This window comes from Brachypodium distachyon, chromosome 3 (genome assembly GCF_000005505.3).
Source record: "Brachypodium distachyon strain Bd21 chromosome 3, Brachypodium_distachyon_v3.0, whole genome shotgun sequence".
Lineage (NCBI taxonomy): Eukaryota > Viridiplantae > Streptophyta > Magnoliopsida > Poales > Poaceae > Brachypodium > Brachypodium distachyon.
In genome coordinates, this window is record NC_016133.3 from 18,144,775 (window position 1) to 18,171,537 (window position 26,763).

General features: G+C 43.8%; 2 protein-coding genes and 1 pseudogene across 2 annotated transcripts; 2 read left to right on the forward strand and 1 right to left on the reverse strand.

The window, feature by feature from the left end:
- The first annotated feature begins 492 nt into the window (after positions 1-492).
- LOC104584078 lies at positions 493-7,301 on the forward strand. The gene is made up of 16 exons (XM_014900712.2): positions 493-506; positions 583-696; positions 773-901; positions 1,000-1,101; positions 1,201-1,302; positions 1,412-1,513; positions 1,589-1,726; positions 1,806-1,943; positions 2,042-2,158; positions 2,257-2,373; positions 2,472-2,588; positions 2,689-2,796; positions 2,874-2,996; positions 3,140-3,451; positions 5,526-5,708; positions 6,584-7,301. The coding sequence occupies exons 5-16, from the start codon at positions 1,215-1,217 to the stop codon at positions 6,973-6,975; spliced, it is 1,935 nt and encodes a 644-aa protein (XP_014756198.1). The 5' UTR covers positions 493-506; positions 583-696; positions 773-901; positions 1,000-1,101; positions 1,201-1,214; the 3' UTR covers positions 6,976-7,301.
- A 2,024-nt stretch (positions 7,302-9,325) lies between these two features.
- Positions 9,326-11,557, forward strand: LOC100833281 (annotated as a pseudogene).
- A 2,017-nt stretch (positions 11,558-13,574) lies between these two features.
- LOC100833589 lies at positions 13,575-20,734 on the reverse strand. The gene is made up of 6 exons (XM_024461384.1): positions 19,913-20,734; positions 18,577-18,719; positions 17,978-17,984; positions 15,706-16,578; positions 14,449-14,618; positions 13,575-14,288 (listed from the first exon to the last, which is right to left on the reverse strand). The coding sequence occupies exons 1-6, from the start codon at positions 20,732-20,734 to the stop codon at positions 14,015-14,017; spliced, it is 2,289 nt and encodes a 762-aa protein (XP_024317152.1). The 3' UTR covers positions 13,575-14,014.
- Positions 20,735-26,763: the final 6,029 nt, after the last annotated feature.

Genomic DNA, 26,763 nt, shown 5'->3' on the forward strand with positions numbered 1-26,763 from the left:
ACTTTTTTCTTTTCTTATTCCTTTCAGTAGGCATGTTCTGCAGTGTGATCCAGGAATAATGGACAAGCACATTCAGAACCTCTTCTCTAAAGATCGTCGTCTATATTTATTAAATATGGAGAGCAATTGCAATCCAGCGAATCCTTGTTCGGAACCGCCAAACAGTTCAATCCTCCAAGGACTAAATCATAATAATGGTGCTAACTTGTTTGGGACTGAACAAGCTGAGCAGTTGCTGCCACTTCATCCCATGCCAATTGGAACAAAGCCAGGAGGACTAGACTCTCTTGATGTACACATCCCAACCTCAGGTAAGCTTCAGAACTTCAATCTTTCGTATATAACAGCAGGTTCAATACTCTGTATTGACATAGGGATTCCTTGTTTGGAACCACGGTGTTCAATTCCTGAAATCCTTACGAGTTCGAACACTGTCCTGTTTGCGACTGAACAAACAGAACTCTATCATTATGGATCCTCGCTTGATGTACACCTCCCAACCTCAGGTAAACTTCAGAACTTCTACAATTTCTGAAATTTTGTTTTAATACTAACAACAGTTTCAATACTCTATATGCATAGAGAATTGTTCTGAACCGAGGTCATTGCCGGACACCCTAACAAGTTCAAACAATGACAAACAAACAGAACTAAATCATTATGGACCATCGCTTGATGTACACCTTCAAACCTCAGGTAAACTTCAGAACTTTAACAATTGCTGAAAATTTGATTTAATACTAACAACAGCTTCAATACTCTATATACATAGAGAGTACTTCAGGACCATGGTTTTCATTGTCAGACATCCTAACGAGTTCAAACAATGACCTGTTTGCGACTGAACAAACAGAAGTAAATCATTATGGACCATCGCTTGATATACACCCCCAAACCTCAGGTACAATTCAGAACTTCAACAATTTCTGAAATTTTGCTTTCATATATGAAACAGCTGCATTTACTTAGAGAATTCTTGTTTGGAACCATGGTGTTCAGTGCCTGAAATCCTAACGAGTTCAAACAACGACCTTTTTGGGTCTGAACAAGCAGAACTAAATAATTATGGACCCTCACTTGATGTACACCTGCCAACCTCAGGTAAACTTCAGAACATTGATAATGTTTGAAAATTTGCTACAACAGCTTCAATACTCTGTATTTACATACCGAGTCCTTGTTTGGAACCATGGTGTTCAGTGCCTGAAATCCTAATGAGTTCGAACAATGATCTGTTTGGGACTAAACAAACAGAAATAAATAATTATGGACCCTCGCTTGCTGTACACCTCCCAACCTCAGGTAAACTTCAGAACATAATCATTTTTTGACAACTTGCTTTCATATATAACAGAAACTTCAATACTCTGTACTTACATAGAGATTCCTTGTTTGGAACCATGGTGTTCAGTGCCAGAATTCCTAACGGGTCCAAACAATGACCAGTTTGAGACTGAACAAACAAAACAAAATCATGATGGAGCCTCGCTTGATGTACACCTCCCAAGCCCAGGTAAACTTCAGAACTTTAACAATTTCTGAAAATTGCTTTCATATATAACAACTTCAATAATCTTTATTTACATAGAGACTCCTTGTTTGGAACCAGGGTGTTCACTGACTGACATCCTAACGGGTCCGAACAATGACCTGTTTGAGATTAAACAAACAGAAGAAAATCATGATGGAGCCTCGCGTGATGTTGATGTACACCTCCCAAGCCCAGGTAAACATCAAAACTTTAACAATTTCTTAAAATTTGCCTTCATATATAACGACAACTTCAATATTCTGTATGTATATAGAGACTCCTTGTTTGGAACTAGGGTGTTCACTGACTGACATCCTAACGAGTCCCAACAATGACCTCTTTGAGATTGAACAAACAGAAGAAAATCATGACGGAGGCTCGCTTGATGTTGGTGTACACCTCCCAAGCCCACGTAAACATGACAACTTTAACAATTTCTGAAAATTTGCTTTCATATAATGACAACTTCAATATTCTGTATTTACATAGAGACTCCTTGTTTGGAACCAGGGTGTTCATTGACTGACATCCTAACGAGTCCGAAGAATGACCTCTTTGAGATTGAAAAAACAGAAGAAAATCATGATGGAGCCTTGCTTGATGTTGATGTACAGCTCCCAAGCCAAGGTAAACATCAGAACTTTAACAATTTCTGAAAATTTGCTTTCATATAACGACAACTTCAATATTCTGTATTTACATAGAGACTCCTTGTTTGGAACCAGGGTGTTCATTGACTGACATCCTAACGAGTCCGAAGAATGACCTCTTTGAGATTGAAAAAACAGAAGAAAATCATGATGGAGCCTTGCTTGATGTTGATGTACAGCTCCCAAGCCAAGGTAAACATCAGAACTTTAACAATTTCTGAAAATTTGCTTTCATATAACGACAACTTCAATATTCTGTATTTACATAGAGACTCCTTGTTTGGAACCAGGGTGTTCATTGACTGACATCCTAACGAGTCCGAGCAATGACCTGTTTGGGACTGAACAAACAGAAGAAAATCATGATGGAGCCTTGCTTGATGTTGATGTACAGCTCCCAAGCCAAGGTAAACATCAGAACTTTAACAATTTCTGAAAATTTGCTTTCATATATAACAACAACTTCAATACCCTGTATTTACACAGAGACTCCTTGTTTGGAACCAGGGTGTTCACTGACTGACATCCTAAGGAGTCCGAGCAATGACCTGTTTGGGACTGAACAAACAGAACTAAGTCATTCTGGACCCTCTCTTGGTGTACTCCCAAGCTCAGGTAAACTTCAGAACTTCTAACAATTTTTGAAAATTTTCTTTCATGAATAACAACTTGTATACTCTGTATTTACATAGAGAGTCCTTGTTTGGAACCATGGTTGCTTGAAATCCTAACGGATTCGAACAATGACCTGTCTGGGACTAAAGACACAGAACCAAATCATGATGGACCCTCGCTTGGTGTACTCCCAAGCTCAGGTAAACTTTGGAACTTGTAACATTTATAAATTATTTCCTAATTAGTATGTGTAATCTCTGAGTTTTCCATTGTAGCATGCATCTGTTACTAATTCTGCAAGAAAAAAAAATCAAGTAAGCTGTCCTCTGTTTGTTTTCCACAGTTGCTTCTGTTACCTCTGTGATTACACAAGAAAAATCTGGTGGGAGTGACATGTTTAACTGGAAGGCATTCTTTGAAACTACTCACGTCACGCAACCGTTAGTGTCTAATAGTGGGGTCATGAATGACAAAGGGAACCACATGAACAATCAGATCGATCTAGGGAAGTCTTTTGGCAGGGTCGGTTGTTCATCGACAAGAATGGGTCTGGCTAATGAGATAATGATGTCTGCTAACTGTACAACGAATCAGCAAGTCGTATCAGGGAACCAAGCAAGTTACCCCAATGATGGTGTTCTCATCCCAGGCTCAGGTAATTTAGAACTGTAACACTTATGGCTTTGATCAATATGCATGGTTTAGTAAAATCACTTGTCCCATTTTCTGAAACACTCTGAAAGAGAACCGCAGTTCGAAAATTCTCCTACCTTCTAGGTCAAAAATTTCTGTGTGCTAGAGGTACTGCAAGTTTACCATGCCGATTGTTCAATGTTATATATATTCGAGGAAGACAAGAACCGAACAATAGATGCAACAAATATCCAATTTTGTCAATGAAAACGGTAATCCGGGCTAATGTTCCTTGTCTGAAAAGAGGCGAAAGCAGTCAGGATTTAGTTCTGTGTTCCTTGTCCAATTGTTCAATGTTAAGACTCGCAAATATAGCAGCCTATCAGTAGTGACAAGTTCTGTAATGTGGTGTGCATGCATCAACTGTGTTGTAGCCAGGATTTCAACTCAGTCCAATTGTTTCTGTCACAATATAACATGTCAACATACTACTATAGGGTTTGATAAAAGCACATGTAATTATGGTCTTGCAAGCATGATTAATTCACAGTTAGGATAAAATTTGCATAAAAGAAGCGAGCACACCTTATTTGTCAGGATACCGCCTTCTCATGATCATCAAAGTCTCGATTATATCATCTTAATTACTTTGGAGAAAGCATCTCGTTCAATGTACTCCCTCTGTCACATATTAAGTGACTCAAATTTGCTTAAATATGGACGTATTTATATACTAAGATATGTCTAGATACATGTAATAGAAAGTCACTTAACCGGGGGAGCATGTGACTAGGAAATCATCCAAAAAACTGTCGCCCATCTTATTTCTCAATTTGCTCTTGACTAAACTCATTGCAGAAAATGCTCTTTCAACGCTTGCCGTCGCCGGTTCCCCGTTCGCACGGCCGGTCTCCGGTTCGGCTCGCTGCAGCGTGCACGCTCAACAGGGCTTCAGGCTGGAGACGGGAATTTGGGAAATTTTTCTTAGAGGAATTTGGGAACTGGGAGGGGCCGACGCGGGGTTTGGGACGAGCGGAAGGCGAACGGGCGAGCTGCTTGTTGGCTTCGATCGATCCAGTCTATGGACCACGATCGCTATACAAGTTGGGCCAGCCTTTGTATTCAGCCCATCCAATATTGAGCCCATCGGATTGTTTTTTGGCTATTTGTTTTGTTTTTTCGGGCTGACATGATAATAGTATATTGGGCTGGGCTGACATGGTAATAGTCCATGTACCATCCTGGCACCCTATGACCATGCCACTGTGCATTGAACGATGTAGAGAGACAGGAAGTCTTCCCATTTTTCGAAAAAAAAACAATCTCATTTTTTTTTGAGAAATCAAAGTACAGATCGGCAGATTATCTTTACATTAAGTCACCACAGACGTCTTGTAGTTGACGGGTACGTCACTCCCACTTAAAACACAATGCCGATTAAACTCTAAAATAAATTCAGGAAATACGAGCACCCATGTCAACTTGTCAAGTCTAGGACTTGAACCTGGTGGGCTGGTTCCACCACAAGGAACTAACCACCTGAGGTAGTCTCAGTTCGCAACAATCTCATAATTTGCAAGTGATCTAATTAGCATTCTCCTTTATTAATCCATGTAGTCTTCCATTTCTATTCAGTTGGGCCACAAGAAATGTTCTGAGCACCAATGTCCTTTCAATTTTCAAAACTTGATTCATTTGTGTCTTGATAGTGGCTTAATGCTTTATAGCCTTTGTTTTTATTTACTTCGTGTAAGATGATTGACATCATGTTGAACATCAAGCTTGTAATAATACTATTAAGATGTGTGCATCAATAGATGAAGAGACCGAGAACCAAAAAAAGGTTGTGGCTTAGCTAGGCTAGTGCCATCTGATCACTGATGACGAGAGCAAAGCTGCAGCTCTATTTTAGCATACATGCATGATGGATGTATTTCAGATCTAATATCAGTATAAATGCATGAACGGTGGATTGTGCCTGACTCATTTGCTAGTTATTTCCAAAACTTGCAAACTTGTGTACTCAGCAAATTTATGACCTGCACTGCAACACATGACTAATATATATGACCGACACCGTTCTTTGTTTTCCACAGTTCCTGCTAGTACCGTTGTGATTACTGACGAGCCTTCAGGGTCGCAAGCTCAAGTCGATGACATGCTTAACTGGGATCAGATTAATGAGATAATGATGGATGATAACAGTACGACGAATCGGCAGATCGTACCGGAGAACCAAGCAAGCTACCCCAGTCATGGTGTTCTTATCCCAGGCTCAGGTAATTTTAACCACAAGTCCACATGTTGACAATATGCATTGTTTAGAAAAATCACCTGTCATTTTCTGAAACACTCTGAAAGAGAACAACTGTAGTTCCAAAATTCGTCTACTTTTTTAGGTCAAAATTTTCTGTTGTGCTAGAGCCTAGAGGTACTGCACTTTACCATGCCAAACAAGTACGCAATTTGTCATTGAAAGCTATAAACATGACTAATCTGCTTTGTCTAATAAGAGGCAAAAGCTGTCAGGGTGACTCCAAAAATAGCAGCCTATCAATAGTGACAAGTTTCGTAATGTGACGTGTATCTTGAGTTTGCAAATGATCTACTCCCTCCGATCCTAAATTCTTGTCGTTGTTTTAGTTCAAATTTGTACAACGACAATAATTTAGGATCGGAGCGCATGTATCTTGAGTTTGCAAATGATTTATTCCCTCCGATCCTAAATTCGTGTCATTATTTTAGTTCAAATTTGTATTAAAACAACGGCAACAATTTAGTATCGGAAGTAGTATTTCTTATTGTACTTTATTAATCAATGTATTTTTTCATTTCTGTTCAGTTCGTCCATAAGACATATTCTGAGCAGCAATGCCCTTCCAGTGTTCCAAACTTCATTCATTTTTTACGAGAATGTAGATAGTGGCTACTGGCTTAGCCTAATGTCATCTGATCACCAATAATCAGAGCAAAGCTGCAGCTCTATTCGTTGGAATTTGCTTGACCCTTTGCTAATTATTCCCAAAACTTGTGAAGATGTTTATGTTAGTAAACTTATAAATCAAATTTCGAGGTGTACCTGCACAGCAACACAGAATTAATCAACCTATAACTGGCAACTAATCTGACCGACACCGCTGTTTCTTTTCCACAGCTCCTGCTACTGTTAGTACCGCTGTGACCACTGAGAAGCAGCCTTCAGGGTCGCAAGCTCAAGCCAAGCCCATGTTTAACTGGGCTGTCTTCTTCAAAAAGCCTCTCGTGACGCAACCCTCCGTTCCCAGTACTCCATTCATGAATGGAAAGACGATCCAGCAGCTGCCCCAATATAACAGCTTCAATGGCAGCCAGACCTTCCTGCAGATTGACCCGGGGAACTTGCTGAGCAATAGCAACAGCAACATCAACATCTCATCTGAGACAGCAGTGCTGGAGCAGATAGGCCAGAGCCTGCTCCTGGATGACAACGAGGCTGACGTGGTCGATGCTGTAGAGGAAGAGAGGCTCCTGAGCACGGTGAACTCGCTGTCCTCCTTAATTCGGTAAGCTTCAGTCATATATCAGCGGAGAGTTCCCAGGCCAGCAATATGCGGCCGCCTGCGTATTTTGGCCCCTGATGATGAACTTCTCGTCTGATTATTGTGTGGCAATAAGTGCTTGTGGCACAAAGACTTCAAACTGCTGGACTGATGCCTATTGTCCGAGATGCTGTACTTTTATTTCCTTGTTATGGTGCGGATGAACATTTTTTTCTTCATTTTTTTCCGGGTGGTGCTGATGAACATCGACATGTGGACCGGTGAGTGGTAATAAGATTCCAAACTATGTGGAAGGTTTATTGACTTATGCCTTGATGTTATTATTTACCAATATACCTTGATGTTACTATAGATCGACGTGATTCACTTTTCTTTCAAAAAGGGAAAAGGGTCCTGCCATCTGCATTGTTGCAAATAAACCTGCCGCGGTACGTTTTTCTGCCGCGGTAGCTCAATCCTGCCGTGGTGGCCCTGCGGCAGGAGTTTGTTACGCTGTTTCCTTTCGTAGCATAGGATCCTCCGTGTTTGTTAGGCAGGGGATTTTTCTTTCTGTTGAGCACGAGTGCACACGAACGTTGTGTGCGCCTTGCATGTAGGATCTATCGCTCGCACGATTCGCCGTGGGATGGCACGGCCAGTCCGGATCGTGGGTTCAATCTGTGTGATGAATAAAGGGAGAAGAGAAACAGAAAAGCAGCTAAGTCGTTCGCTGCAAAAAAACAAAATCTCCCTGTGTCCAGTGTGTTCGTGTGTGTTCTTCCTCTCCTGAGTAGTCGGAGCTGTGATGCATCAATCGACGCACTCATCCATTTTTATTGCAATTGAGTTGAGAAAAGTCATATAGTTATTGCAAGTACAAAAATAAGCCATCGAAATAAACCAAACATAACGAGTCTATGCATCTAGACGACTAGTACACCGCCAGGCAGCCTGTTGAAGATCTCGAAATATCATCTCCAGCTAGTTGCATCCAATAGCCAAAGGTTTCCGCGGCGGCGGCGTGGCAAGCAGTGCGGCGAGGCAGGCCGACGATGCGGCGGAGGAGAAGCGAGGATGCTGCGCGGAGGCGCGGGGAGCAGAGCAGCGACGAGGCTAGAGGCTGATAGAGGGGGCGCCGTAGGGCGGCGATTCGGCGGAGGAGGAGCGAGGGCGGCGCGGGCCAGCCTCGCGGCGGCATGGGGCAGCGTGGCTGTGTGGGGAGCAGAGCATCGACGATGCCAAGGGCGGACGGAGGAGGCAGCGGGCGGGCCGGAGGTGACGCCGGTTGGCCGGCGGGGTACAGATAGTGGCGGCCAGAGGAGAGACATATAGATGACGCGATGAGGAGAGTTGACGTGCAATTATGGGCTCTCTTGGGGGTCCTTGGGAATGGGGGCTTGAAAAAAAAAACTAGGAACCTCTCTAAAATAGGAACCTGAGTAAGAGTCCTGTTGAAGACGTTTTTTTTTGCCGCGTCCCCTAAAAACAGGAGGATAGAAACCCTGTTTACTAGCCATGTTGAATTTGCTGCTGCTTGCCTGCGGACCAGCTCGCAAGCTCACCGTGCTAGCCTGAGCCGAGCCTGGAAGTGCGGACGAGCCGTCTGCGGACTAGCTCGCAAGCTCACCGTGCTAGCCTGAGCCGAGCCTGGAAGCGCCGACGAGCCGTTTTTGCCGGATCGGCTCGGTCCGGCTCGCGTTGAATTATGATGGTTGTCGTCACTTGGTACTTATTTATGTCTGCGCTACCTTGATCGGCCTCTGGACTAGTGATAAATTTTATGCTAGCTGATGTTCATTAGTATAACTAGCTCTCCATTGAACTACTCCATATATAGTATGATGGTAGTAGCTCGTACCTAAAGGATAACTTGTTTACGGCATGATGCTACAGAAAATAGACTAATATCCATTTGTTTTTGACCTTGGGTTCCAATAGTCAGCGATTGCAACCACCAAGACAAGACAGCCAACCTAATTAAGGATGATGATAACTTGTTGCCGAAACTTTTAGCGATAATATATAGCTGGCCCTTAAAATCGGTGGAAGTTGGGACAAATACACAAGCAGTATTTAATTTGATTTTTCTGAACATGCTCCTCGATCTAGCCAAACTAGACAAATGTATTAACAAGGCAAATTGTGGTTCAAGGGCAGTTCGCTGAAGATTATTTACTCCATCCAAATGCTGTTTAGGCATTTCGATCATATCCTTGCCATGTCAGAGATAGCACCTACTAATTTGTTGGAGCCTATGGGTCTGCCAGCTTAATTACAACAGTAGACGTCGACTTGATGGACCGAGACTCATAACGTGCCTAAACAAATGAACTTGTGCAACCTGCCGTCTCCTTATTATTTTATATATCCTTGCAACATGTATAAGGCCTAGCTTCTCCTAGCTTGCCAAGTACGTACTGTAGCTAGCTACAAGCAAGCAGTATTGCAGGTGTAAACAATGGAAAGCATGCTCCCGGTTGTTTTCCTAGGGCTCCTCCTCCTCCACCTGGTGGGCTCCAGCCCTCCGCCGGATCCGGTGATCTGCACACGTGGCACCTCCGACTGCACCGTCAGCAACACGTACGGCTCCTTCACGGACCGCAGCACCTGCCACGCGGCCGACGTGGCGTACCCATGCACCGAGGAGGAGCTGGTAGCCGCCGTGGCGGCCGTGGCATCCGCCAAACGCAAGGCGAAAGTGGCCACCAAGCACTCACACAGCATCCCCAAGCTGGCTTGCCCCGGTGGCAGCGACGGCACCGTCATAAGCACGGCACGGCTCAACCGGACGGTGCGCATCGACGCCGCGACGCGTCTCATGACGGTAGAGAGCGGCATGGTCCTCGATCCGGGACCTGCTCGCCGCCGCCGCCGAAGCCGGGCTATCGCTTCCCTACTCGCCATACTGGTCCGGCCTCACCATCGGGGGCCTCCTGGCCACGGGCGCTCACGGGAGCTCGTTGTGGGGAAAAGGGGGCGCCGTGCACGAGTACGTGGTCGGCATGAGGATCGTGACGCCGGCGCCGGCTAGCCAGGGATTCGCCTTCTTGAGGGAGCTCGGGGCTGATCACCCTGACCTGGACGCGGCCAGGGTCTCCATCGGGGTGCTTGGTGTTGTGTCTCAGGTCACTCTGGCGTTGCAGCCGTTGTTCAAGCGTTCGGTTACGTTGGTGAAGCGCGACGACTCGGATCTTGCGGAGCAAGCCACCGCGTGGGGCCGCCTGCATGAGTTTGGGGATATATATGACGTGGCTGCCACCGCAGGGCAAGGTTGTGTACCGTCAAGACAGCCGCGTCGACATCTCGTCCCCGGGCAACGGAGTCTACAGCCTCTTTCGCTCTATACCCACCCGTGGGCTCATCGATGCAAGAGCCTTGGAGGAGCGGCTGCAGAAGAACGGCACCGACGACATGGCCTATTGCACGGCAATGAGGCTGAAGGCGGACATGTTAGAGCAACATGGTTACGGCTTCACAAACGACGGCGTCTCCTTCACGGGGTACCCGGTGGTAGGATACCAACACCGCGCATGCAGGCATCCGGCGCATGCCTCGATAGCCCGGAGGACGGCCTACTCACGTCTTGCGCCGGGGACCCGCGTGTCCGGGGCGGTAGTTTCTACTACAACTCTGGCTTCAGCGTCGCGCTCTCCAAGGCACCGGCGTTCATCGCCGACATGCAGCGGCTCCGGGACATAAACCCGAGCGCGTTTTGTGCGGGAGTCGACTCCGGGACCGGCGTGTTCCTCCGCTACGTCAAGGCATCCTCCGCCTACCTAGGCAAGCCCGAGGACTCGATTGACTTCGATGTCGTCTACTACCGGAGCCGCACCGAGGGTGCGCCACGTGTGCACGGCGACGTGGTGGATGAGATCGAGCAGATGGCGCTGCGCAAGTACGGCGGCCTCCCGCACTGGGGCAAGAACCGCAACTTTGCCTTTGCCGGCGCCATCACAAAGTACTCCAAGGCCGGTGAGTTCCTCAGGGTGAAGGAAAGGTACGATCCTGATGGGCTCTTCTCCAGCGAGTGGAGCGACCAGGTGCTGGGCATCAGTGGGAGCCCCAACATCGTTGAGAAGCATTGTGCCATCGAAGGGCTTTGCATATGCTCAGAGGACTCGCACTGCGCGCCCGAGCAGGGCTACTTCTGCAAGCCAGGGAAGGTGTACACGGACGCCAGAGTATGCTCCTTAGAATCCACTGGCCATCCACACCCGCTCCGGGATCAGTGCATGGGCTCATGGCGCGAGAGCCCTCCTTCTCCTTTCCCATCATTCATGCTTGTCGGGTGTGGCTGTGAAATACTAGCAGTCAAAAACACACGGACTACTCTTATACACTAATAACACGAGTCAAACACAAAAGGATTTAGCGACACAAAAACACCTTTGCCCCTGATATTTACCGTAGAAAACTTGTGTATGTTGTTTCTCTTTCAAACAATCTCCTTTTCATCGATAATTACACAAACCAAGCATTCAAACACAATTTCTAAGACCTAAAAACTCAAAAGATACCGAGACTATAGATAATTCTAAGAGTACAAAGTGGAATTTACTCTAATTCTAATGATCTCAAACTCTTACAACCTCTAATCTTCGGTAGGAGTACCTCCCAAAAATATTAGTCTTAGTGCTCGCCCGTTCGGTAGAGCTCCAGATCCCTATTTTGCAGATCCCAGCTCCTGATTCTCAGAGGAGGAGCCACTCTCCTGAGAATATAAATCTATCTAAAAACATTCGGCTACCAATCAGCTCCTTTACTTAGCAAAGGTTAGGTTCTCTAGTCCACGCTGCACTTAGTGGGAGGGGTGGGGGCTGGAGGGATCTGGGCTTTTTTCCCACTTACTAATGGTTATGGGCCTACATGGGCAGCGATCGAAGTGGCCCATGGAGCCAAAATATTGTGCTGCCTAATTGGATGTCCTTTCCTAGAGAAGGAACTCACAAGATCAGTCCACAGAAAAAAAAAAGTGGTTTCCTCCGTCGCAGACTGTGCCAGAATCCTCAAAATTCCTTATTCTCCATCCCCAATTTTGTGCCAGATTCCAGAGACCATGAAGTGTAGTTCAAGAGAGAGGCCGGCCAGAGACCAGGAGGACGGCGCGCCCATCCTTAAGTAAAATTTCGTTAAGTACGAAGTACTTCAAATAGATCAACATAAGAACTTTTTCTCATAATTGAAGGCACCTTGACACTGCCCACAATTGTAACTAAGGGATATCTAATTACTAAGTTATTTTCTTGATTTTACAGAGGATACAATGAACTTGGCCTTGTTTGTTGCTAAAAAGATGCCCAAAAGGCTGAAGAAATCACCAAACGGACATAAGTAAATGAAGAATTCACCAAACAGACATAAGTAAAACATCGGTGCTTAGGCTGGCGTTGCTGTTGTGTCCATAAAGTCATTGCCATGTTTGTCTTTTTGTTAGTCTGAATAAATTCTAGCTACTCAAATAGGCCTCTCTAAGAACTTCTTTCCTTGTTCTGTGTTGTCATCTTAATCAACACTTTATGTGTTTATTTCAGGAAAGACCAAACGGCACTAGGCTTTGCTCCCTTTTGTAGCACAAAGTTTGATTGCAAGGGAAATGTGTTCACTGTTCAGGCGTCAACTAGGAAAAAGAAGGTTCAATACTTCCTCTGAGATCAATTCCTGTCATCAAATTGCCTAGGATGTGAACTGGTTGGTGTTAGAAATTGATTCTTCCTTTAGCACTACCAGCCACCGGAGAAGCCAGCCCAGAGAAGCCACCTAATTACTGACACAGCCACGGTGGATACTCAGGGTCATGCTGTCAAGGTGGACGTATGGCGGGGCGGCGTTGAGAGGGAGGGCCCTAGCCGGTAAGACTGTGAGGGATGCGCCAAGCTCGTGTGCATGGGGGAGCACGCCGGACTCCGCCTGCAGATGGCCATGTCCTTCCACCAGCGCGGCACGGACGTCGGCGACTCCTGCAAGTAAGCCACACCTCACCTATTAACCAGTCTCCACCTCCCTACGGACTATGGTCATGTTTCTTCAAGGCAGTTTCAGAATTCGGTCTACTTGCAGGACTAATTTGAACCATTCTTTTTGTTCCTTGAATCGCTAGGTGAGGAAAACTATCTCTCGCTTCAGAATATTTGATTCCAAAATGTAGGTTGTGTGTCAATTCTTGTTGTAGCAATCTGTCTCATTTTCTAGAGGCAGATACGAAACTTGGTATCTCATATGCCTTCAGGTAGGGAAGCAGAAATAGCTGGATGCCAAGAGATGCAGATGAAGAAGGTTATCCAGGTGAAGTGAAAGATGGAGCAGGCAGGGGGAGCAACAACTTGGTTGAGAATGGCAAGCAAAAGAAAGAAGCACAAGTTGAGAATGGCTGTCATACCAAGGTATTAATAAGTACATATTCTTTTATCATTCTTTTGTCAAAATGGATTTTGTTCCCTTCAATTCTTATGGTTCGTCTACAGGCGTGGCAACACGCGACATCATGTTTGGGGGAGGACTAAAATTCAGGCAAATGCTGATAGGTATGTAACTGATCAAACCATCAATTGTCCCATCATTCTTTGATCTGAAACTATCAATTTCAGAATATCCCATCATTCTTGTCGACTACAGAATATCTAAACAGAATGATTACAACACTGCGTTTATATAACCAGGAAAAGGAAGCACAAGTTTACTTGCCAGGCATAAGCACAACTGGACAAGTCAGTTTTGTCAGTACTCACTATATCCTCAGTGAATAAATACTGAACATGGTGCTAAGTCATAGTGTTGACGTAAACCATGGTCCTAACAGTATAAAGCATGTGCCAAATACATTCCAGTCATTTCTCTATAAAGCATTTCCAGAAATCTAGAAATTGCACCATAATTTGTTTCGTCAGACATCTGAAGCATTCAGTCAAAAAAAAGTAAATGGAAATGGGTGCACTCCTCAAAAAGGAAAACAAGCTGTGTGTACAATAACAGCCAAGATCTACATCTGTTCTTCGTCCATGATTTAAGCAGGCAGTGACTGAAAAGGCTTAGAGGTTTGTTAGTTAAGAATCCTTCTTATGTGGGGCTGGCTAGCTTCTAACTCTTAGGCTGAGCTTAACTTGGGGTGACGCCTTTCTGCATGTTACTAACTCTCTACATATCTTCTCAAAGGATATGGCTTTATTTTGATAGCCAAACGTGACAGAAAGTGATTCAAGCAATCCTGCTTTGGATAGAAGAAACTTCATAAACCATATGTCATTTGAGCAGTACTTCATATCATTCAGTGAGACATGTTTGAGATTAGCAAACAAGTCATCACTTATCTCTGCATTCAGAACGTCTTGATCAATTTCATCATCACTTTTAGGAGAACCTCTCGGTTTACTTACAAAGTCTTCGTCAACTTCATGTTTCCTTATAGTTATTTTTTCTGCTGCAAAAGGAAGTCCAAAATTGCAGAGCCAATTAAACAACACAAACAATTCAATTACTGGATGTCTTTAAATTAAGACATGCATACAGGTTCAAGGGTGCATCTAATATTACCTTAATATCAAGTATTTCAATATGAGGGGCACGTCTCATCAAAGAAAATATTGACATAATGCTTGGGAGTTTGCCAAAGTTTATTCTAAGGTCTGCCACCCTCAAGTTCGGGAACTGAATCCGTTCCAGAACATTTTCATTAAGCTGAAAAACATAATAACACAGTTAGACTGGCATTTGGAATCATGATGCAACTTTAATTGGGAAATACAATCAATTGTGGCTGCAAGACAAACTGCTGAGAAGCTAAGAGTGATTTTCTCAGCAATGTTTATTTGACATCTGTATTTGCAATTTAGCATTCATAGTTGATGAAATCACATTGCAAAAGCTTGCTTGATCTGTCATAGGTACCTGTCAGCAAGATCCTAACAGTTCTCTAAAACAAAGGGCAAAGTCCAACTACCCCAGTCTTGATACCTAAAAGAAAACCAAAATGGTGAACAGAGGAGCAGAGTATAGTTCCCCACACATAACCAAACTATGATGACAGTGTAGGTGAATCAAATAGTTACCACCAATACCCACGTAGTAATGCAATGTTCTTAATAACTAGAGAATGTTGTTTTGAAATGTTCTAGAGCTGGATTAGAAGTTACCAACAAAGTCATGCTCTAAGACTGAGAGTCCACAGATTGTACCCATTCAGAAATTCAAAACAAAGGCCAGAACAAAGTGCCGGAGTGCTACTAGAGTGTAAGCCAGCAGTCAGGAGTTTAACTCTCTTATTAGGTTTCGGCAGGATGTTTGATGACCAGCGTAATGAAACTCTCTCTCAGTTACACCGATGATGTAGAGCTGGGAACACCAATACCAGTCACTTCTGAAGTGCTGAGCACTGAACACCAGTGGGTTTTCCAATTAAGATAAACACAAAGAGGTGAAAGCAAAAAAGGATTGCGACGCAGCAACAGAAACAGAAACTACTGCAGATTACAGAGGGCTCAGGTTCGCTAACTACGACAGGTTCGTCCAAGTGTCTAACTAATCTTCACAAATGTTGAGCTGCTCAACAATTTATATTCTGTCCTATCACAAAAGAACATGGCCTTCATTTAACATGCACAGTTCGAGAACTAACCAGTAACCATAATCACGATCAGGCACGAAAAGCAATGTATAGCAAGCAATTTTAGAGTCCTTAAATCTGCGGGGGTACTAAAATTCAGGCAAACGCTGACAGGCAACCGATCAATCCCAAACTGCAGTGAAGTTGTTGCAATGTCGGTACCTGAACTGTGTCAGCGTCGAACGAAAGCCTCTTGACACTAGTGATCCGTCGGAGAGAGTCGATAATGAGGTCTTGGGTCCCGAACTCGATTGGGTCCTCGATGGTGATGAACGCCTCCTCCAGTAACGGGAGCTCCTCCGTAAACCGGCATCCGTTGTCCATGTCCATGCTGAACTTGAGAACTCGGAGGTTGGGCGCCCTGATGGTCCACGTTTCCTCGACAGCATCGGCATCGGTGTGGGAGGCGGTGACCATGACGCTGTCCAGCGTGAGCACCCTGAGCTGCGGCGCCGTGGAAATCAGGCGTTCGAGCTGCGCCCCGCAGCCGACGAAAAGGGAGATCACATCGATGAGGACGAGCGTGGCGAGGTTGGGGAAGCCTCCGAAGCCCTGAGGCGGAGCGCGCGGCATGAGGCAGAATCCATGGAGCTCGAGGCGGGTGAGCGCGCGGCAGGAAAAGAGGCCGGGCGCGAGGACGGCGCACTCGAACGGGTCGCCGAACCTGAGGATGAGCTTCTCGACGCGCTTGCGCGCCAGGGCGTGGAGCCAGCCGGCTATTCGGTGGTAGTGGGGCGTGCCGACGCGGGCGGTGAAGCTGCGGACGGGCGCGGCCCACCGCTCCAGGGTGCCGACGTCGGGCTTGGGGAAGATGCCCGGGGTGAACCAGATGTCGAGGTTGGGGAAGGACTCCCAGCGGCGGCGCCAATCGCGGAGAGGCGGGAGGTGCAGACCAACTGCTCGAAGGGGAGCCGAGCGAAGATGACGTCGAGCATATCCAGCGGGAGCGGGGGGTTGTTGTCGAGCATATCCGGCGGGGGCGACACCAGGTCGTCCCGTTCGGCCACCGGCGCTTCCTCCTCCACCTGCCGGCCACTACTGGAGGAGGAACTCGCGCCCGCCATTTTTCTCCGTCGCAAACTTGCGTGTCCAGACTACAGAGTGGTTTTTGGTGCCCGATACGTCTCGGAACGCGTATATACTGTACAATGTTTGATGAAATGCTTCTACGGTGTATTTTGTCCGCCGGAATGGATTCAAGACGAGTGCTGGAAAAATGGTCCGGCGCCGTCTGGTGTAGTGGTGTGACTTACATCACGATTTCGCTAGAGTATGTCAAATCATTTTTTTTTGAGAAATACGTCAAATCTTTATAGCTAAAGAATTCGCATGTAAAGGTCCAAGTATACAAAATCTTTGCAACATTTTTTTATGGTGTCAAATATTTTTTTTAAGTGTTACAACATCTCGAAGACATCTACGCAACAACTATTTCATGCATGCAATCCTCATTGTTAGAATAAATGAATTGTTAAATTAAATGAAAAATCTAATGGATACACATATTCTTAAATACAAGCATATCCGCCTCGGGCTAAAGTGATGATTTGTCCCTAGAAGCATCCCACCGTCTTAGATGTGTTGTCTCGTTTGGAAAGCTTAGTACGGAACTCAAATGATCTCATCTCTTTTTATGAAAATGCGTTGTTTTTTGCAATCTTATATACTCACTCCGTTCCAAAATAAGTGACGTGAATCAACGTCACTTATTTCTGAACGGAGTGAGTACTATAACTTTCAACTAATCTGGACCACATATATTGATCAAACCGACTATATATTGAGGAAGCGTTGCAATATGAATGTTCAATTTTGTTTTAATTTTTTTTTATTTTTTTTGTCAAAATGGATTTTGTTCCATGGCTTCAATTCTTATGGATCGTCCAAATTTGCAGGCGCAACAACGCAGGCCATCATGGTCTAGTCATCATGATGTGGCACGGAAAATAATTTATACCGAGCAATCTTAGAGTCGTTAAAGCTGCGGGGGAACTAATATGCAGGCAAATGCTGATAGGTATGTAACTGATCAAACCATTAATTGTCCCATCATTCTTTGGTCTGAAGCTATCACTTCCATAATTCCCCATCATTCTTTGTCGACTCCAGAATATCTAACATAATGATTATAACACTGCGTTTATATAATCAGGAAAAGGAAGCGCAATTTTACTTACCAGGCATAAGCACAACTGTCAACTGCACAAGTCAGTTGCTCAGTGTTCACTATAGCCTCGCTGAATAAATGCTGAAAATGGTGCTAATCATAGTGTTGACGTAAACCATGGTCCTAGAAGTAGAAAGCATGTGCACTACCAAATATAGTCAAGCCATTTATCTATAAAGAATTCCTAGAAATCTCGAAATTGCACCATAATTTGTTTCATCTGACATCTGAGGCAATCAGTCAAAAAAAAAATGTGGAAATGGGTACACTCCACCTGAAAAAGGAAAACAAGCTCTGTGCACAATAACAACCAAGAGCTACATCTGCTCTTCGTCCATGATTTAAGCAGGCATTGACTGAAAAGGTTAGAGGTTTGAAATTGAAAGTACTCAAGAATCCTTCATATTTGGGGCTAGCTAGCCTCAAATTCTTAGGTTGAGCTTAACTTGGGGTGAGGCCTTTGTGCATGTTGCTAACTCTTTACATGTATCCACATAGGATTTGGTTTTATTCGATAGCCAAACATGACCAGAAATTATTCAAGCAATCCTGTTTTGGATATCAAAAACTTCATAAACCATATGTCATTTGAGCAATATTGCATATCATTCAGTGAGACATGTTTGAGATCAGCAAACAGTCCTCACTCATCTCTGCATTCAGAACGTCTTGATCAATTTCATCGTCACTTTTAGGAGAACCTCTCACTTTACTTACAAAGTCTTCGTCAGCTTCATGCTTCCTTGTAGTTATCTTTTCTGTCTGCAAAAGGAAGTCCAAAATTACAGAGCCAATTAAACAACGCAATAAATTAATGGATGTCTTTAAATTGAGAGATACAGGTTCAAGGGTGCATTTAATAGTACCTTAATATCAAGTGTTCAATATTAGGGGCAGATCTCATCAAAGAAAATACTGACATAATGCTTGGGAGATTGCCAAAGTTTACTGTAAGGTTTGCTGTCCTCAAGTTCGGGAACAAAATCCCTTCCAGAGCATTTTCATTGAGCTGAAAAACATAATGACACAGTTAGACTGGCATATAGTCCTGATGCAACTTTAATTGGGAAATATAATCAATTATGGCTGAAAAATAATTGAAGCTGAGAAGCTAAGAGTGATTTTCTCGGCAATTTTCTTTCGCCATCATGTATTTGCGATTTAGCATTCAGAGTTGATGAAATCACATTGCAAAAACTGCATACTTGATCTGTCATAGGTACCTGTCAGCAAGATCCCAACAGTTCTCGAAAAAAAAGGGCAAAGTCCAACTACCCCAATCCTGATACATAAAAGAAAACCAAAATGGTGAACAGAGGAGTAGAGGATAGTTTCCCCACACAACAAAACTATGATGACAGTGTAGACGAACTAAATAGTTACTGCCAATACTCCCCGCAGACCGCAGTACTGCAATGTTCTTAATAACCTCAGAATATGTTGGTTTAAAATGTTGTAGATCTGTATTAGAATTTAGAAGTTCAACCAACATTTCATGCTCTAAGACTATGAGAGTCCACAGACTACCCATTCAAAAATTGAAAACAGAGGCCAGGACAAAGTGCTGGAATGCTACTAAACTATAAGCCATCAGTCAGGAGTTTAGCTCTCCTATTAGGTTTCGGCAGGGGGGTAATGAAATTCTCTCTCAGTTACACTGATGATCTAGAGCTGGGCACACCAACACCAGTTACTTTTACCTGAAGTCCTGAACACTGAAACACCAGTGGGTTTCCCAATTAAGATAAACACAAAGAGGTGAAAGCAAAAAGGATTGCGACCCAGCAACAGAAACAGAAACAACTGTAGATTACAGAGGGCTCAGATTCGCTAACTACGACAGCTTCGTCCAGCTAATCATCACAAATTTTGAGATGGTCAACAACTCATATGCTATCCTACCAAAAAGGAACATGGCCTTGACTTAGCATGCTGATTCAAATTGGAAGCTTACACTCACAGAAATGTGATGGAAACAAACTTGGGCAGGAGCTCAAGCCCGATTAGCTATGGATGGGTTTTCCCTTGATGCACAGTTCGAGCACCAATCATCATCACAATTAGGCACGAAAAGCAATTTATAGCAAGCAATTTTAGAGTCCTCAGAGCTACGGGGGACTAAAATTCAGGGAAATGCTAATAAGTAACTGATCAATCCCAACCAGTAATTGTTGTTCCATGAAGTTGCTGCAATGTAGGTACCTGAACCGTGTTGGCGTCGAACAAAAGCCTCTTGACACTAGCAATCCGTCGCAGAGTTTCGATGAGGTCTTGGGCCACGAACTCGATTGGGTCATCGATGCAGATGGCCGCTTCCTCCAGCAACGGGAGATCCTCCGTAAACCGGCATCCGTTGTCGATGTCCGTGATGAACTTGAGAACTCGGAGGTTGGGCGCCCGGATGGTCCACGTTTCCTCGACGTTGTCCAGCGTGAGCACCCTGAGCTGCGGCGCTGAGGAGATCAGGCGTTCGAGCTGCGCCCCGCCGCCAACGAAAGGGAGGGTCACGTCGATGAGGACGAGCGTGACGAGGTTGGGGAAGCCTCCGAAGCCCTGCGGCGGCGCGCGCGGCATGTCGCAGAAGCCATGGAGCTCGAGGCGGGCGAGCGCGCGGCAGGAGAAGAGGCCGGGGCCGAGGACGGCGCGCTGGAGCTGGTCGTCGAACCTGAGGATGAGGTTCTCGAGGCGCTTGCGCGCCAGGGCGTGGAGCCAGCCGCCGATTCGGTGGTAGTGGGGCGTGCCGACGCGGGCGGTGAAGCTGCGGACGGGCGCGGCGCACCGCTCCAGGGTGCCGACGTCGGGCTTGGGGAAGATGCCCGGGGTGAACCAGATGTCGAGGTTGGGGAAGGGCTCCCAGCGGCGGCGCCAATCGCGGGAGAGGCGGGAGGTGAGGACCAACTGCTCGAAGGGGAGCCGGGCGAAGATGTTGTCGAGCACATCCAGCGGGAGCGGGGGGATGTTGTCGAGCATATCCGGCGGGGACGACCTGTCGTTCCGTGCGGCCACCGGCTCTTCCTCCTCCATCTGCCGGGGACTACTGGAGCTGGAGGTGGAACTCGTGCTCGCCATTTTCTCCGTCGCAAACTTGCGTGTCTCCAGACGGCCAGAGTGGCGGCGACGCCCGTGTTGTTGGTTGTAGGTGCCCGATACGTCTCGGAACGCGTATATATACTGTTTGATGAAATGCTTCTTTGGTGTCTTTTGTCGGGCGGAATGGGTTTAAGACGAATGCTGGAAAAGTGGATACAAATCCGCTTGCACCATTGGGTTTGTCTCGGCGAGCAGAACAAAAGTGGATTCCATATGAACATGTTTTCGTAACTATTTTCGGACTCGTTGGTTATGTTATTTGATACTCCCTCCGATCCATATTAGTTGTCGAAATATTACATGTATCTACACGGTTTTTAAGCATAGATACATGCATATTTGGGCAAATTTGAGACAATTAATATGAATTGGCAGGAGAACTATTTTTCAGATTGAAAAATGCAGACGTGGTATGGATGCGGAAACAAGTACGGAATACGCCGGATGACATTAGAAACAGGGGGAGATCCGGTAAAATGATTGATTAATGTGGGAAAAAGAACCACCACATCTTGAATGGGAATAGCTACTAGTAACTCATTATATGTTTTGCAACTTGAAATGCACGCAAACCGAGTACCTCGGCTCGTGGATTGAATGTCCTTATTGCGCTATTATTATGATGGTCAATTCCAACAAGGTTAATTATTATCAGAACTGATCGAGTAAGGAAAGTACAAATTAAGACGCAAACGAACCTAGAGGCCGTGCCATATGGCATACCCAACCGACAACATTAGGGTATTATGGATGGGGAGGGTCCAGATTTTACGTGTGGGTGGGGCTTGTAGCGAACGGGTAGCAGATGCACAAGGTTGTATACATCGATATTTGTTACTCCCTCTGATTTTAAATTCTTGACTCAAATTTGTCCAAATATGTATGTATCTATCCCAAATTCAGGGACCGATCAATCCCAACATGCACCCGAACACGATTTGTCCCACTGAAAAATAAACTTGTGTTTACCACCGGTGAAGGTATGAAAACAGGAACATCACCAAAAAGGCCTGTCATGTTCTGCTAATAATTTACTGTGTATATAACTGTTGCAAGCAAGAAAATCAAGAGCTAAACTTACACGATGATATATATGTTTGTACGTGGTTTTTAGAACATAGACGGGACTCCCGGTAAATGATATGCAAGTATTTTCAGCTTAGCGTGTGCGTCAGGCAATGTTTAACATTTGACAAAAATGATACTCCAGTTACACTTGCCGAGCCGGCCCCAAGCGGTACTTGGACCCTGACTACCGGAGGTCTGACACTTTGCATGTTGTTCTTATTGGAAATCAAGTTGATGATGTGGACACCTTGCATCTTGAGCTTTCAAACATTAATGACTTTTAGTGTGGATCAACTTTATTGAGATTATATATCTGCTGCTGTATGGACTATCTCCGTTAATTTCTCCTGAATGTGTCTCCTGGCTATCTTAGGGAGTCTCCAAATGATGTAATGTGACGTCTCGTGCGATCATGTGCCTGCATCTTATCTGTGGTCGGTCGAATCGAATTATTAGTTGCATCTGAAAGAGGAGAGGTATTGGAGATGGTCTCCACTATTCAGCGGTACTGTTCTCGTTCTGATTGTCACACAATAGCTAGCCATCCTCAATATAATACTGCATTTTGTTACTCATGTTCTTCTGGATCATAGACGGAGCCAGCGCCCAGCCAGCCCAGGCTCTGCTAATAAAACTTCCTTATCTAAAGTTAGCAAGTTCATTAGATTAGCAAATTATCATGGGCAAACTTCAGGTTAGAAGGAATCTTGTCCAGTCTCCACTGAACGGCTGGCTCCGCCAATGTTCTGGATACAGGGCATGATACTGCTATCTGCTATATCCTTGCTCTGAACTTTGTTCCCGGGCCGCTCCGTGCGACCTCTTTGGCAATAAATGGATAGTCATCAAAAAATACTTATGGCCATGCTATCATAGACATCATTGGAAGAATCGTTTCGTTCGAGAACCAACTTTTTCAGCAAAAACCAAGGGAAAACATTTTCTAATTTCTGGATTGGATCACTGCAATTTTATTGGCAAATTTTACGTTACACAGATGCCCACGTAGTTTGAAGGAAGCATCAGCTAGGGTTAATTATATTAAGTCAATTCTCCTCTTCAATACTCCCTGCTTTTAACAGTGCGAATACAGGTATTAGTATACTCAAAAACTATAATTATTAAAGTATCTTTGTGTTAGGTTATGACTTTATCCTTCTTTTTTTAATACCACTTATTGCCATGTAGGCTTGACCAAGTGTGAGAACCTGGAATTAACTTCCACACCCTCCCTGTGTTTCACTTCATCAGTCCAGGATCAAGCTGATGAACACAGACAAAATGAGTACCATTGCACAACAAATTAAAGATAAAATAAACTTTATTATTAATATGTCAAAAGACATACAAAGTGCAATGACTCATGACATTATACAATCAGAAATTAGCGGAAATAAAATGCGTAGAGACTCCATCTCAGCCACAGGCAGTCGAGGTAGTCCACGTGACCTCACTCATCGGGATCCTTCTAGTAGATGTAGTCGGCATCCTGATCTTCACAGAACTCTGAATATCAATAAAAAATGCAATGCGATGAGTACATTATGTACTCAGCGTGCCCCCTCAGGAAACCTGAATAACTACATGTATGGCTTCAAAGGAAGGCTATATGGTTCTTTTGCATAAAAGCGATTTATTTGAAATACAACCATATTTTTGATGAAAGCGGTTTTACATCATTTTTAACAAGTTTTATATGGTATCAATCCAATGACGTTCAACAACGACACCGGATAAGCATCGGCGGGATCCTCATGACCCGGCGGCACAATCGACCTCTGTCGATCCAGCACACTCACACACCAACACGAGAAATAGAGAGATGACAGGTAGATGACCCAAAGTGCCACTTCACTCATTCATTAACCGCGGACACGGCTATTCGAATAGTTTTGACTCTGCAGAGTTAATTTGTACACTGTAACCACATGAAACCGACGTGTTACCGCGCTGCTGTCCTCCCGTCGGAGTAGCAATGGCGTCGATTACGTGACCTTTCAATCAACGATCGTTGGTATTGTCTCAGCCCGCTAAGGTTTCCCAGTCGGAGGTGTGTACGTCCACCTGCTAAAGGCCCCTCTTGCGCCAAACAACGGCCGCAGCCGCCAGGGATAGCAAGTCCCTCAAGTCTCCACGAGACCCAATCCACCACTTGGCCGAGACGTCACCAATACACGTTGACCTAGTTGGTACGCCTTGCCCATTTAGGCATGTGGTTGCACTGGTTATGTGAAGTTAGCAGATATCAGGCATTTTCCCTTATAGGGTACAACGGCAACCACAAACTCAAGGGACTCCAACCCACTCCACCAACAATCCGATGCCACCATACCCTTGGTAAGTTCACCAGAATAGTTTTAAAACACACCATCGGCACTTGTCGCACAAGTCCGACCACACTCAGCATCCAACATGCTCACAATAATTCAGTTTTAAAAGAACACACTTGAGATGACTTACTCGAGGGAATGTGAACTAAATTATTAAGCAAGGCTAAGCAGATGTACTATGTGTAAGAATACTAAATAAACTATTCCAGGTATCAGGAGAAAGGCGACAAGAAGATTATGGCATCATGGTAGTGTCAATCGACACAACTAGCTATGGGAATAAAATAGCATGCATGTTTATAAAATAATAAAATAACTAGCTAATGCCCATTTGAAAAAGAGGGGGGGGGGGGGCATGCCTCCGTTGATGAATCTTTCTTGTTGTTGTTCCACTTCGTCACTCTCTATTCGTCGTAACGATAACAAGAACAAACAAAATAAATACAAAAGCAATAATGCCAAATAAAATAGGAATAAGAGAGCGAATAGACAACAAGGCTAAGAATATGTTTGGAAAGGATAGGAACAACTTTGATAGGATTGGATGGTGGGATAAAGTCTAACAAGGATGACTATATACCCGAATGGAAGGAATATAACTCTATTGGCCATACCCTTTAGTATAATAATAAGTACCACACCATAAAGCTATATTACTATTAACTAAATAACTCAAGCATAAATGTGACACTGGAGCACCAAGCAATGCACCTTATCCTGCTGGTTTCCAATTGTATCAAACAACTCCTATCATACTAGTGATACAAGCAATGATCATAATGTATCTAGCATGCAGCAGTAAGAAATGAGAGAATTATAGAAGATAAAGATAATATAGATCTCTACACCAGATAAAGCTACACATGTAATTTCTAGGGGCAGATCAAGATGACAGTTGAACACCGCAAGAATGATTGTATATTAGTAAAGAAGCATCTAATCTATGCTAGAGACATGAGCATAATTATAAGAGATGCATCCTAGTTATATGCAACTATAAACCATATGCATTTGCAAGCGAACATCTACATCATGGAAGCCACAACAAGCAATGACATGTGAGAATTAATAATTCACATAGAGATAAAGTATTGTAGCATGGATATTCTAGCAACAATATGCTATGATGAAATGAATGAACATATAGGATGCATATGCACTAAGAAACATGGCAAACCATTCAACATTAATCAGGGAAAGAACATCTCTATATGAGCATATACCAGTACATGCAACAATTAAAATGTATCGCTAGCAAGCAATAGGCTAACCTCGGATGAGCATATATCATACTAAGCTATATAAGTCAAACTATAACAAAGTATGCCAAGTAGATCTATATAAGACAAGCAATAAGAAAACATATGCATGCTCTTTCTATCTATAAATACAACCAAGATCATGTCATTGGAATGGTACTAAAGTTCTACTAAAGCATTCATGCAATATTTGAATAGCTACAAGAATAAACTATAGCAAATGTATCACAACTGTACAAGCCTACTCTATATGCAATATAAGCAGTGAATAAATGCAAACATCATACCATGACATATGAACAGCATGGAAAGCATCCAAACGACCTAAGTATAACACTGGGATGCTGCAATATAATTAGACAAATAGTGTATACATTACCAAGCATTTATATACACTAAACATGCATGTCATTTCTATGGTAATAAACTACTTGAACAACTAGCAGTCCATCAGTTATCAAAGAATTAGTAACAGTACTTGTAAGCATACAAAAGCTGTATAAGATCTAATATAACCAAAATAACTATCATGTCGGTGCATAAACAAATACACTAGTAAGAATGCTACTTCAATCATGAGATAAATTCTAGAAACTTCAGAAACATTTATATAGAAGTATACAATTTGTCACAGGCTAGGAATACTACAAGCAAGCCAAGACATAAATCTAACCCGCAGATGAAAGACATGTCAAACATATATATGCAAGCTAGCATGATCATTATAATAGTCTGCACAAAATAGATGCATTCAACAAAAAACATGACTGAATTAAGAAACATTTCCAGAATACTTATAAAAGTATCTAAGATGGCATGCAATGCAATTTTATGCCACGGAATGCTTGTATATGAATTTATGATCAAACCGATGAACTAGAATGCACACATTGCCTTATAAATAATCAAAAACTTGCGCTAAATATGGATATTCAGAAGTGAATGTCTAATTAACATGTGCGCAAATAAAACCAACTAGAAACATGATCTTAAATACATTTATGCAGATTTTTGTAGAGCAAGAACATGTATGATTAAAATGACTAATGCACATGAGATAATGACTTTGCAATCCTAGTATCTTCAAATCTACCAGTCCGAAAAATGTGAAATTATTTGTATGCAAAGTAAATGAATGCTAGAACATGATAGACATCTATATATGCAGCAAGTTTCAGCCAAATAAAAATTGATCTAGCAAAGATATGAAATCAACCATTTTGGTGATAACAAGCAGGATAGGCTGATTTGAGTTTTATTGTTCCCAACCCCTAGGAAATTTGCTCTAGGACCTCTAACCAGTGGT